Source organism: Oryzias latipes, chromosome 4, assembly GCF_053564925.1.
Source record: "Oryzias latipes strain Hd-rR chromosome 4, Olatipes_Hd-rR_3.1".
NCBI classification, from domain to species: Eukaryota; Metazoa; Chordata; class Actinopteri; order Beloniformes; family Adrianichthyidae; genus Oryzias; species Oryzias latipes.
The window spans coordinates 25,219,631-25,234,090 of NC_136240.1; the positions used below are offsets into that span (position 1 = coordinate 25,219,631).

At 37.8% G+C, this 14,460-nt stretch overlaps 1 protein-coding gene across 2 annotated transcripts in view; it reads right to left on the reverse strand.

The window, feature by feature from the left end:
• Positions 1–14,332, reverse strand: part of LOC101166465 (tensin-3) — a 65,129-nt gene extending 50,797 nt beyond the window's left edge. Inside the window, exons 1-11 of one of the 2 annotated variants that reach the window (XM_011474266.4) lie at positions 14,126–14,332; positions 9,900–10,073; positions 9,777–9,827; positions 9,577–9,699; positions 7,937–8,001; positions 4,346–4,429; positions 4,122–4,234; positions 2,267–2,327; positions 2,119–2,194; positions 571–700; positions 272–337 (exon numbers count right to left, since the gene is read on the reverse strand). In XM_011474266.4, the coding sequence (XP_011472568.1) occupies positions 272–337; positions 571–700; positions 2,119–2,194; positions 2,267–2,327; positions 4,122–4,234; positions 4,346–4,429; positions 7,937–8,001; positions 9,577–9,699; positions 9,777–9,827; positions 9,900–10,049 (919 nt within the window). In that variant the 5' untranslated portion in view covers positions 10,050–10,073; positions 14,126–14,332. The remainder of the gene's footprint in view (positions 1–271; positions 338–570; positions 701–2,118; positions 2,195–2,266; positions 2,328–4,121; positions 4,235–4,345; positions 4,430–7,936; positions 8,002–9,576; positions 9,700–9,776; positions 9,828–9,899; positions 10,074–14,125) is intronic. The other variant, XM_020702551.2, reaches the window with a different exon arrangement.
• Positions 14,333–14,460: the final 128 nt, after the last annotated feature.

Below are 14,460 nucleotides of genomic sequence, written 5' to 3' on the forward strand. Positions count from 1 at the left end.
AGAAAAGAAACATAAATTGGGTTAAAATGTTACCACTATAACCCCCAAAACTGGTATAGCTTCAGACAGTAACCAAAAAATGTAAATCTTAATGCATACAACCCAAGAATTGAGTTCAAGGAATAACCCAAGTGTTTTAAGAGAGTACAAAGTTTCATCTAAAGTACAGTAGAAAATTTTGAGTTTTATCATGCAGCAATTGTACACCAAAACACAATTTTGTTAGTGCATTGATTTTAAGACAAAATAAAGAAGAGAGTTTGGAGTTTACCTGCAAATCTTTCTGGACTTTCAGAGAACAACAGTTCCAGCTTTCCATCATCTGGGAATGAAGAATCTGGAATATTCAGGAAAAAAAAAATCAGCCAGCTGGACACTTCACCACAAATGCCGCCAGTGTTTCCACACGTTCTGCACACCTGATACTGCTCCACAGTTGGTTCAGGTGCACACGAAGCAGCAAGGCTGACAGATTTATCAGTTACAGATTAAAGTCTGGTGGTCTTGTGGAGCAGAGCTCTAAAAACAGCTGGCACAGTGTGCACTCTGCAGACAACAGGTTATAAATACCTTCACAGGCGCAGTCAAGGTCCGCCTTGGAGAAAGAGAGGGTGTGTCCGGCTATGATCCCTGTGTGAAACTGAAGACGGAAGACAACCTGCCGACTCCCTGACCAGCTGTTTTTATGGTAAGAAACCACCTGAAATCAAAGATAAGACTGCCGTTTGCTCCATGCAATCCCCAAACTTCTTCAGCAAGTTCAACATGTTTATTTGAACCAGTTTCCAACTACTTCTTACAAATTTGTTGTGTGTTTTAAGAAGAAATCTGAGCCACAGATTTTCCTCAAACTAGTTTCCATTCTGACTTCAGCAAACTTCAATACACTTTCTAGCCACAGAATAAATTGAGCCATGTCTTCACCTGGCACTCTGCAGGAAAAAGAGGATTTCTTGTCAGGCTTTTCAAAGTGCATTTGCTGTTAAGCCTAAAATAAAGTTCAATCACATTAGCTGTGTTTCCATTACACAGATCCGCAAAACTTGATCAAAATTCTAGAAGTGGCGAAAAAACACAATTTTGCAATTATACTGTTTCCATTAAATCATAATTATGCAAATAAACACAAAAACACAACAAAATTCATGCCATAGGTCATTCAAAATCACGGATGAGAACAATAATTTGATTTACAGCCAATACATTAAAGTTTCTGCCACGGCACAAGCGCTCATCATCATCTATCAAAGGAGACGTTGGCGTCTTATTCAGGCCATGAAGCGGCAAGCTCCTAAAATGTGGAAGCGGCTTCATATGAAATGATTTGGAGAATTCATGATTGGTTATTTCACAGAGGAGCTGTGGATCCAACAATGCCGCATGACACCCTCAATTTTTTGATGAGCTGATGGTGTGGAACCTCTTGTGGCGCCCGCTGAGCAGTGCAGCCCGTGGCACCCGGCTGCTGGTCATGTGACTTATTATATTCGAAAAAAATGTTTCCACTGTAGTTTTGCAAAATGTGTCGCTTTTGAATCTCCTCAAGAACCACCTCCACCAAGCGCCAGAACCTTCGATAAATGTATTTTATCAAAATTGACGCGTCTCCATTAAGCGGGTTCAATATCACAAATCCAATTTGCGCAATTTCAGAGTCAATGGAAACACAGCTCTGTCCATCTTGTATTACTAAACTACTACTACTCAACAGACCACAAATAAAGTCAATAAGATCATTTTGTTTGCATGTTCTATGAACTATTTGGTGGCCACAAACTAGTATTTAACTTGCATGTTTTAACGTTTTCATAACTACAATTCTTCTAATTTTTATACCACATCATCAGACAGGCTCTGTACTTTTCAACCCTCCAAACTATAGTTTCTAAGGTTAAATAAAAAAGAATTTCCTTTAACTTTCTCGGTAGGGGGTTAGAGGTTACCTTAATACATTAACTCCATATTTAATCCCATGATGCCTGAATTTATGAAAAAAAAATCACTGACGTTTTTTAAGTAGATGCACATTAAGGTAATTTTGTATCCAAAGTGGTTTAAAAATAAAATAGAATGATGAGTGTCATAGACTTCACTGATGATTGGAAGCATACTACTCACTGTGATGTCCCCGTTAAGCAGCTGAGCCGGCTGAAGTACAAAGTAGAGGCGGTTCGTCTGAGCAGCATTAGCGTGGCTGAAATGGAGATGATCACATGTTTCAGCAGGGGATCCATCTGATGGGACTCACAGGACTTCAAAGACTTACTAGACTGGTGATGTGCAAACAGCTTGGAGACTTTGATAGACTCTCAGAAAGAGGCAGCATCCTAACAAATATTTAAAAAAAAAATGTGGAGTTACATTTTTACCAAAGTTATGCATTTTTGAAAAACGACAGACACAATTCATTTTTTACTGTATTTGCAAAAATATTTTTTTACATTTCATTTACCCTTAGCAAAAAGTAGTACACTTAAAGTTTATTTTATGAGGTATACTTGAGTATAAGTATAGCAAGTATTCTATAGACCATGTACGTATATAGTCTTGGAAGTATAATGACTGAATACTTCTTCAGACTAAATTGGAACATTTTAAGTTTACAATATATAGATAATATATAAACAGTAAACTTCAAGTATAGAGCCTCACTTCTAGTGACTTAATTGACGGCCAAACCGAAGGATTTGTTTTTCCGGTTTATGTAATGTTGATATTGGTTAGTATTTGAGACAGCTGTTTCTAATTTAAAGTAATTAAAATTAATTTAAATATTTCGTTTAAATTAATTATACTTGTATCACACGTGAAACGAGTAATTTTAACCTAAGGGAACTGAATGAGATGTCAAATCATCACTATCAAACACATCTGAAGCAGGTGATCAGTCATGAGTAAGGCTTGGTTATCTAGAAATCATGCAGACACACCGGTTCTCAAGGTCTGGAGTTGCCCATCCCTCCTGCTTTTGTTTCAGTTTTAGTTTTAGTCACGTTTTTGGGCTGTTTCTTCAGTAGTCAGTTTCAGTTTATTACTAGTTTTCCCTTCCACCAAGGCTGCATTTGATTTTCCTGCATTTGGGGACCCAAACAACCAATTTCATGAAAAAAGAAAAAGCGTAAAGGAGCTGGATCCAGAAGATAATAATCTTTATAGTCTTGCAGTCAGGATACTTCCTGTATGACCAATATGACTGTGTCAGACGCCATAATGTATTTTACTCCAGCAAATGCCTGTAGTGTCATTCACCTCTATTGCCGTTTTATTTTCATTTGCTTTCTACCGTGTAAAAGTCTGAGAAAATCAGATATCAGCAGATCACATTAAGGATATGATCATTTTGTTCAGACCTCAGTTAACTCAATTTGTAACATCTGGTGGGACATGAGTTGGCAAAAATCTTAACTGCAGGGTGTCGTATTTATGCAGCAGAAAAGACAAACTCCAGCTGCAAAACCAGACTTCAGAGCTTTGTGTTTCACAGAAAGTCCTCATCCTGAAGGATCCTGTTGTTATTGTGTGGACTGGGCGTTGGTTGAAGACAGAAGCTTTGGCAGTCTGATCCCATGACGGAATTGGATTGTGAGAATTTGCAATGTCCTCATTAAAAACAGGTAAATGAAAACAAGAATTACGCCACCTACAGTTGGAAGAGGCTTGGTGCAAAATTTAAAAGGGGTGCAAATCTCACAAATCTTTCTCCAGGTTTTTTTTCTTTCACAGCTCTTTTCTGACATATGAAATAGTTGATCTCATAGAATTCGGTCTGGGCACAAACTGCAATTATTACTTTTTCCTTCATGATCACTATACAAACTTCTGTGAATTAAAGGTATCATCAACCATATTTCACAACCAAATCTAAGTCCCTGATGGGTCAAAGTACAACCGAAAACAGTTGTAGAAATTTGCATAAGGTACTAGAACCCGGGAGCTTTGAACACGGAGGTCCAAAACATGCATTTATGCGTGTTTATATTGAGGTTTCATTGAAAGTGGCCACTTGAACGGGTGTTGCCAAGGGTGGTGTAAATGTAGCTTTAAACTCTTTGGAAAGATTGGTTAGAAATGACAGAAGGCCTTGGCCTGATAGAGAGCACATATGTAGTGATTCTATTCACCTCCATCTGGGTCTATTTTGGGGAGGCCATGCAGAACCACACAAAGGAGGAAACAAGGTGAGAAGCGCATCCTCAGTCCTCCCTTTAGAACACTGCCCAGCGTCCATGCGTACCTGAAAAATAAACCCCATGTGTCACTATGAGGAGTGGGGTGGTGTGACCACAGATCAGGGGATTGACTTGAAGACATTTAGGATCAATGGTTTAAAACTGGAGCTTTTCACCGTTTCTGCGAGGGCGTCATCTCAGTGGACAGCTTGTCTTTGTAGAACCTCCACATGGCAAAATGGTCCAGAGAGAGGTCTGCACTGAGAGTGGCAAACATTTAAGTGGTCATCAAAACAGATTTTATACTTAAATATGAATATATTTGGCACTGAAGGTCATTTAAAAAAAAAGTAAAATGACCACACACAAATAAACACCACCTAAGAAATATAAAATATTGATTTTACTTATGGTTCTAAAGAGTAGCAAAAAAAAGGTCCTCCACAAAGCAAATTACATCTTTATTGTTTTTAAGTGGTAACTGGACCACGCCAAATCCTTTATTCGGCTCCATTTAGCCACGGATTTGCTGATACTTCTACATAGACTGAAACAATGTGGGGATTTTTTTTCCACAAGAACTGATGATGACGTAGTTTTTAAAAAATATTCTACAAAATATTAACCCATAAAAATCATTGTGACATCAGTATAGCAGAAAAATAGCAGAAATGAATTCTGTGGTCTGCTATTGGTTTGTGGTAAAATACATAACATTTTATTTTTAAGAGAAAAATGGGTCTGGGTTCTATGCAAAAATGTTCATGATATTTCTTAAAAATACATCCTGAGCTTTTTTTTTTACTAAGAAAATCTTCAATTTGCAGTAGTTGAAGTAGTTTATTAGAAATTCGCCTCTGAGTTGTGGGTGGGACTGTTGGCTCAGAGAAACCCCGCCCCCACTTCCCATCATTCATCCGTTTACCTGCTCTTCTTCTAGTTTACAGCCTCTCACACCTCCTTCTTAACATCACAGGTGCAACAAAATTGGTGAGCAATTCCAGACCTATCCAGCCATACAGTTTGGAGCCAGATACCAGCTCGGATGAGGAAAACAAAGACAACAACGTTTCTCTTTTGTCTCACTGCTCTTTAGAGTTTTTCTCTGAAAATTCTGAACATAATCCAGATCTCTTCATCTTATGTTGGATAAATCTTTCTCATTGAGTTCTCCATTCTTCATTTTGTCTTTTTCTTCTCATTAAACTGTGACCTCTCAACTAAGTCATCCAGGAAGGGAGATATTTAAAAGCTCTAATCCTGGAAGGTTCCACCCAATTTTCAAAATAAAGCAAAACCTGGAGACTCCTTAAGGACCAGACAGAGTCTGCATTCAGGATGGAATTAACTCAGAGTAGTTTTAATCAAGTTGGACCTTTTGGGTAAACTCGCCATCTCACGATTTTAGCAGAGCAGTCAGCTCTTGGAGCTGCTGCACTTCTGCAACGAGCCCAGTGTGACTTGTACACACAGAAAAACCTACCAGCATTTACTTTATGCTGGGCAGTCTGCTCAGTCTGATGCACGTCAACGACTGAATTTCTCTTGCTTGTTTAAAAACCTGTGGATTTTTCTGCTAAATGTCTTAGAATAATTTTCTAAGCTCTTTAATGACCTGACCAGGATATACCCTGCCATCACCCAACAGTAGCTGGGACAGGCTCCAGTAACCCAGTGACCCTGAAAGAGATACAGCGGGCTAAGAAAATGGATGGATGGAAGGAAAACCTGTTATCTCAGTCCATTTGAAACCAACCACATGGCTGATATCACTAATCTGAAAAAAAAAACAAAAAAAACAGACATTTCCCAACTGTGAGTCAGCTTTACGGCTATGAAAAGTGTGCACACTTGCACGTGCACACCAGAGAGTGTAAAACCGGTTCGATCTGAATATTTGCCACATTTTAGGATAAGCTGGGCAACGGTCTAGCGTGTACCGAGCTGTCGTGTTTGCTTTTGACTTCATTATTTTAAAAAAAAGGATTGTTGAGGTTGACATGAAGGAAGCAGTTTAAAGTCTCCATGGCGAGCCAGGCTGCCCTTTCCCCTGATGAAGACGCTCACTAGATCAGCCTCGGTCTATTGTCGCGTCAGTGCTCTTTGATCTGCAAATACTCCCAACAGTAAATGTCAGCGTTGAGCCTTTACTGTTCCTCCCGCCTAAACATCTGACACATTTAGGTCGTGTGAGCCGGGCCAACTAGATAGAATAAAAGCAGTCCTGGGAACCATCGAAAAAAACAACAGCTTTGCATTGATGAAGAATTATTGTCAAAACATTTGAAATATACAATACTATGAGATGATAACTTCTATTTATTTAAAATCTAACTTCAAATGGATAAAACATGGAAGGAATCAAAGAAGAGTTAAGAAAATTCTACCTCGTTCTTAAAGTTGACTTATTATTTTTTTACCAAATAATACTAAAAAAGCTTTAATGGCTCCCTAGACAAGTTAAACACATTTAAAAGAAAAAGACTGAGTGAGTGTGATGTCACTGATAAAATAATGCCATACTTTTGACTTCAATGAAATGAAGTCAATTCATTTGTCTTTTTTTTTTTTTTGTAAGATAGACATCACCATGTTGAAGCCAGATGTTTTCAGGAAGCAGTGCATTGACGGTCTGAGTCAACATTACTATATCAACCATTCTCACCAATCAGGAGTGAGCTTATTGGAAGACCACACCCCTCCCACTTGACAGCAGGCATGGGAGAATCTGTCAATCAAACATTTTTTTCCCTCTTTGTTTTTCAATCAAACATTTTGAATGTTTGACATGATGCCACAAGGGGCACTACAGAATTTATGTCCCAACAATCACATATTATATATTTCACATATCCAAGTAAAGGTTAAGCAGTGTTACCAAGGTACTTCCTGTTTGGAACATGAGGGGGCGGGGTACCTCAGTCTAGTTCTCATGTGGTTGGAAGGTAGAAAGTTCATGACCTCTTACAGTCAACTTGGAGAAAAAAAGAACTGAAAGGACGGCTGTGTCAAAACGTGCTTGAGGTGAGAACAAGCCTTTATTTGTTCCTCCGGTTATATGATATAACGGCAGTAAACACACTTTTTGGTCCACGTTAAAAAAAAAAACGTGAGACTGAGTCTATGTTGGTTTGTTAAAAGGGTGTCAACTTTGGCCTTTCCTTTCAGTTTCACTCATATGTGTGATGTGTGTTGAGGTTTGTGTAAGCCTTCTTTAAATAGGTTGAATTTGAAAAGATATCTATTCTAATCTGAGGTTTTAGGAGTGGATGAGGCATTTCAATCCAGCATTTGCAAAGATTTGTCTGCACAAAAACAAAATACAGAAAAAGATTAAAGGTAAAATGCAACAGCAAGCATTCCAGGGCGCGCTGAAAGTCACTGATGCTCTTGAATCTCAAGGAGAAAAAAAAGTTTCTGAAGGATGTCAAAGTTCTCCTATGCACGTTAATCAGTCAAAATGTTCAGTGAAAACCACCTTGTTCACAAAAGACCTTAAAGTGCTCTGAAAACATAGAATATTTGTGTAAAAAAGGATAGAGTTAACACTCTAGCATGTTGAAGTGAGGCACTGAAGGAATTTATCAAAATAAATTAGCAAGAATAACAATGTTTTATGCACTCACCAAACTAATGCAGAACATTGTACTACACTCAACTACTAGAAAATCTCACTCTATTTTTGTATCTTTCAGAATCAAAGATACTGAAGCTGCTGTCAAACTTAATTTAGTAAATAGGAAGTACTCAATGATCAGCGGTGTTACCTGGCTGACATGTTGCTGAAGTGAATGTAAGATGCCACCAGAACTCCCAGAAGGCCTTTTCCTCCCTGCAATCACACATCAAATAGAAAAGTAAAAATCTTTGTGACCGTCTTCAGGGCTTTCCTCTATCGTCTGGCAAACTTCTGTGCCAGAGGAGAGAAAAAGCCTGACAAAAGTAGCTGTTAGCATACAGTCTATCACAATATACATTATATGGGAGGACCACCCTCTGTTGAAACTTCACAGAGCCATTTCTACAAATGTTTCACAAAACGTAGGTAAAAAAAAAAAATCTACATATTAAACTGAACAATTTTATCCTTTTGATTTATTAAAATACATAACTGTTTACAATGGCATTAAGAACCTGTCTTACTTACAATGCAAGTTTTTTATACAGTTTGTTGCTTGTTCTTTATTTTTAAAATATAATCACTTAAGCAATGGGGGAAAAAGCAGTTAAAGTTAAAGTATGTCCATTTCAGTGTGTTCTCAAGTAACAAACATGTTTGCAACTTTATTTGTAGGACCAGAAAAAGGACCGTGTTTTCTAACAAATATTAAAGAAAGCAGCCAATTGCTATCTAAGCAAATGTGTGTCGTACTATAATAGTGACTGAAACAACACTGCAGGACTGCAACAGCTGGTAGTTAAAAAAAATAAAAAAGAACAGCAGTAAGTGAACTCTTAACAATATCAACATATATATATATATATATATATATATATATATATATATATATATATATATATATATATATATATATATATATATATATATTTCTTACCTATAAACGTGTTTGTAAAATGGGATTTTTTTTGTCACAGAGGCCCATTCTTATATCCTAAGTATGCTTTTGAGCATGTTTACCATATTTTCCGCACTATGAGTCGCAGACATAAAAAATGCGTGGTAAAAAAGAAAAAACATAATATACAAGTCGTACTTTTGGGAGAAATTTATTTTACAAAATATGGGACAAAGAGCGGACATTACACCTCGAAATGTTAATCACAATGGAATTGATAACAATTATACACTGAACATATAAGCACACTTCACTACTGTGTTTAGCCTATGTAAATATAGGAGGAAGTGCACAATTATTCAGAGCTTAGCACAATGAACATGCTAATAGGTCAATTAAGCTCTTTATACTACTTTAAATCACTAAATCCATGGAATTGTTTTACCTCTGTGTCGCTTTGGACAACTCTACCATGCCCGGCATAAAACTGAGTGACGCTTCTTCTTCTGCGTTGCTGTCAGTAGGAAATACTAATACACACCTACAGCGACCTCTAACAGTTGTTAGTGGGGAATATGTGAGCCTTTTTTTTTTAATCAAGGGAGTCACCCAAAACATGCAAAAAAAAAAACTGCGACTTATACTCCGAAAAATAGGGCAGTCTGTGTTTTTCTCTGTCATTATTTAAATTATTAAACTGATACATTTTATTCATGACCTTTCACGTCTTTACATTATAAGAAAACCTTGTATTTCTGTGTGGGACTAGTTTTTAAAGGCTAACTGTTACAAATTTCTGCTGACAAAAGTAATGCTGAATCTTTCACTTCAGTTGTGACCTGAAATACATTTTTTTAAATCACTGTTGTGTTGTGTGTGTTTTGTGTTACCCTGCAATGCAACACCAGGACGTGCTTAGGATCAGCCTGTAACCAGTTCTCCATTTCTCTGCACACATGCAAAATCTGGTCCAGACCGGTGACCAAAGGGTCCTGCCAACATGTGTCCAGAACCTGACCAAAGAAACACCCATGTACCCCACGTTCACATGACTGAAACATCCTGCTCTAAACAACAAAATAAAAATTACCTTGTGGTTCATTCGAGTGAGCGCCTCATGCTTCTGGGAAAGGTTGAGGAGCTGAGTGAGAGCAGACAAGGCGAATTTAGAAATCTTTTTTAACATCTGATTTTATTTTGAAAATCTCCTCACCATGTAGTTGTATCCATGCTTGGATTGCAGCATGGAAATGATCTCCTGCAGGCTGTGAAGGTACACATCCTCTGGAAACCCACGAGGACAGAATATAGTGATGATACGCTCGGTGATGTAGGTCAGGTTGATCTGACTTCGTTCTTCCATGATGGCTGACTGTCACATTAGCCACTTGTGAGAAGAACAAAACAGTTCAAGAAAGTTTGAGGAAGTGACACTAAGGTCATATGCAGTCACCCTCAGAAATCTCTGAGATCTCTTTATTGGTTATGATAAAAAAAGGACAGCGGCTTAGTCACCAGAACTCGTGACCAGAGGAGAAACGCTGATGATGAGCCCAAAACACAAATTTGTTTGTAGACACTTAATGTTTCTATATCTAGAAAAAAGGAACTGATACATATGAACCACTTTCTAATGAATCATCATTCCGTTGCTGCATGGCCATACTTGTCTTCTAAAAGATGGAATAAGATGCTTTTTCTTTTCTCATTATAATTTTTAACAACACCCAAACGTACTGTATAGCCTTGAGACATTGTACTCAGAATCACAGTTGACTTTAAAGATCCACTCAGATAAAAATTGTGGTTTTGGTGTTTTTTAACATGTTTTTGTAGCAGTTTTCTCGTGATGAGGACCCATATAAAGAAAATTAAGAATTAAAATTGTGTTTCTGAGTATTTCTTTATTCAAATTGTGATGAATCGAGAGCAGAGGCAAAAATGCTATTTGAAAAAACGTGTAGTTGTTTCGTAGAAACTACAATCGGCAGGCCACAAGCTCCCTGTTATACCAAGGAAAACAATAAAAAAGGACCGCTAAGAGAAGAGGCACAAAATGGATCCTGCAGATACACACATGGTGGCCACATGGTTTTTTAAAATGTTTAAAAGAGTTTTAAAATGTGCTGAGCAGTAACCACAAAGCACACACAAAAGAGGTCTAGGAAGATTAAACAGGTCAGAAAAAAATGACCCAAAACATGTCGAAGCAGAAATAAAAAAAATAATCGGTTCTGTTTAAATCTAAAGAAATGAACAAATATTCAAGCAAAAATATAAAAGCCACAAAAAGAAAATTCCTAAAACTGATCTAAATCTAAAAAGTACAGCTGAGCAGAACACTGGAAAACATAAATACAACACTCAGCCTTAAACAAATGTGCAAAGGAGGCATAAAAGGGATTAAAAACACACATTTAAGGACACAAAGATGACACAATAACGACAGGGATAGATGCACAACCCCTGTTAAGGTAACACAAAAAACATTACACTCTGGATATTAATTTTACGAGTCTTTTTGGATCAAAAGTTAATGAAAAACAAATAAACTTAATCTTACTAGATTTTAAACAGAATGAAATATTTAATCTTTATATTTATTCAATGAACTAATAACTTGTCTGCAGACGTCACATGTGAACAGCTCATCACACCCCAACAATGAGAAGTTCATCTCTATCTCAAAGTATTGAACCAGAGGTTTTTGTTTTTACGTTATCAGTCTCTCTTCATCAATTGGTATGCTTGACCCACTTTTCTGGCCGGTTTCATCTCAGCTTGAATCTTTGCTGCATGGAGACTCTGATCTCGTCAGTGTCACACATTGATTCTTCTTGTTTTCAGCCATTGTCTTACAGATTTGCTGCTATGTCATGAACTATTGCCTCATTCCATAAGGTGTATAGGACAATTTTCAACATTGGGTTTTATTTAATTAATTTAATTTTAATGTTTAATTTGGTAAAGCTGTATTTTAAAAAAATGTATATTTTTTATGTTTTTAATTTTCTTCTTGTATTGTTTTATGTACTAGAATGTACTTTTAATACTAAAAAATGGTTGGTGCTTCCTTTGAAAGACCCTGTTTTAATTTTGCATGTTTATCAAGCATCAATGAAAGTTTTTCTATGATTTTATTGTTTGGTTTTCCTGTTTGACAAAATAGAGGACACATGTTTTGAAAAAATTCCGCATGAATGAGGTTTGTTGGTTCTTAAATCGAAAAAAAAGCAGTCTGCATTTGTGTATATTCAAACAGTAATACACAGACTAGTGTGTAAATAAAGGAAAACTGGTGTGGATTTTTCATGCAGATCAACCCTATTTGCAATAAACCAAAGAAGGAATCTTCCTAACTAAGCTAAATTCCTTTTGGGGTTCCAGGACTGCTGGAGCTAATCCAGCAACTGTTAGATGAAGGTGGGGTACGGCCTAAACAGGTCAAATATCTGCTGCAGGGCTGCCCACTACCCACACCAAAGGGCAATTTAGAGACACCTTTTAACCTATGAATCGATGTTTGGACTGTTGGAGGAAGCCAGAGGTCCCGGGGAAAACCCAATCATGAATAAGAAGAACACGCAAACTACACACAGAAAGGTCCCAGCCGGGACTTGAACCACGGTGATTCCCCTGACCACTGTCACACAGCCCTGTTGTTTGTTGTTGTTCACCTTTCAGGATATCCTTTCAGGTGGTGCCACAGCATGTCTGCTTCCACTGATTCACACTAGTGGTTTGGCAAAGAGTTTAATACCTTCATCTGGGCTGGGGACCTGCACAGGGAGATCGGAGCACCCTCGTGGCTATAGTTAGGCCGCAAAGGCTCTTACCCAAGGACCCACACTGGATTCAGCTCATGCACCCTGAGGAATCAAACCCTGGTTGCCCATGTGCCAGTCCTGCCTGTGCTTAACCAACTGAGCTATCCGGGATGTAAGGAACTGCTTTCATGTTGATTTTTATTTTTAATAACTTGAATGTTTTGCAGTGAGATTAAGACATTTATTACTGTAGTTGTGTTTGCAGGGTTCACATATAGTGGGAAAAGTTTCACCTGTGTCATTCATGGCCCCAGGTTTTTACTTGTGTTTACAGATCTTTTTCTTCTTATCAGTGTTTCTGTGTATGGGGAAAAAAAAGATAGTTCTTACGTTTTGACAGTTACCCAAATAAAAGCTGGGGGTGTGTAAGCTTATTTGTCCAGCTGAGGGTCTAATTGCGAGGGTCTAAGTGTTCCTCCAAAACGGCTTAGGCTGAAGTGGGCTTACACAAAATGTGTAAAATACAGACTACATGCCATTTAAACAACACAACATGCCTATTTTTCATATAATCCAGACTTGTTGAGTCCACATTGTTGCTTTTACAATTTTTTGTTTTACTATTTTCTTGAAAGAATAGATGTATACTTAGGTTTCCCTCTGCTTTGTTTTTCTATGTCAAATACTAACAAACATTTCTTTTTGGATGTTTTTATTCATTTTTAAATGGTGTTTGTGGAGGACAAACATTATTTGAATAAAGTTCATGCAAAAACATGCAAAAACATTTTAACTAAAAAGCAACAAAAAGCAAACAAACAAGGCCAGAACAACAGACATGCCTGTATGTGCAGTGCCTCGCAGGTCATCAATAAAAGTCCTCCGACAGTGTGAGAAGGGCTTACATTCACATTCATTTTGCTACATCGCTGTTTTTCCCAGAACTGCTCGACAGGGCTGGGCAGGCCATCAAAGTGAGTGACTTCATTCCAATTGTGCATTTTCTGTGCTGTTTTTCCAACAGCAGAACATCTAAATTTAAAAAGGCCTCACCAGAGGAACCAAAACAAACGGAAGTGCGCGACTCAACCACACATGTGCGTGTGCACATGCTGAAATTGGGTAGAGAGCTGCTCTGCAAAGTCCTTGAGCCCTAAACTAACCACAACTAATTATAGTCTCTATTTCCCTACTTTTAAAGGGATTTTTCTTGTCTTTATGTTTTCTTTACAGCTCCTTTGCTGCATTAAAGAGTAAATCTGATCAAAAGTATTGGAATACCGGAGAAATGAAAGTGACAGGACCCTTTCCCAGCTGTGATCTTCAATCCAAACCGTTTCCCTGCTTTGTCCTCTGCTATTATTCTTCCATGGACTAATTTCCGATTATTCCAATGTTTAAAAACATTTACTTTCATTGTTTCTTTTGCCATGCCTCTACCAGAACCTCAAGCTTAAAAAATGTTCTTTTGACACACTCAGAGACGGCGCTGTTACATCTTTCAAAAAAGGCAAGTTTGCAAACCCTAATGCAGGATTAAATGATCTTTTAAACCCTCTACAAACAGGCCTCTGTAGGCTCTTTGTCTTAAAATGTCAATAAGCTAATCTCCACAATGCAAAGGGAGACATTTTCCACTTATGATTAATCCTTCAAAGTCACATGTTCTTACCTGAGTGGGCGCCTGCATTCAAGGAAAATCTCGGGAGCAATAAAGAGCAGGTCAACGTTTGCTTGAACTTTACTGTAACGTGTCCGGACAAATAGGCCAGTTTAGCTGCAAAAGTCTTCTTTAGGTTTACGGCTCAATGAAGACGGATGAGCCAAAGTCTGTATGTGACTGATATGTAAAAAAAAAAATGAGGTGGAGACAGAGAGTGGGAGGAGGAAGCAAGGGAAAAGCAGAGCGAGAGAAATAATGTGATGAACTCCACAGTTACAACACGGCTTTGCACTTTGCCCTCTGTTGGCCTGCAAAGTGACAGCAGTCCACTGGAACACAGCCCC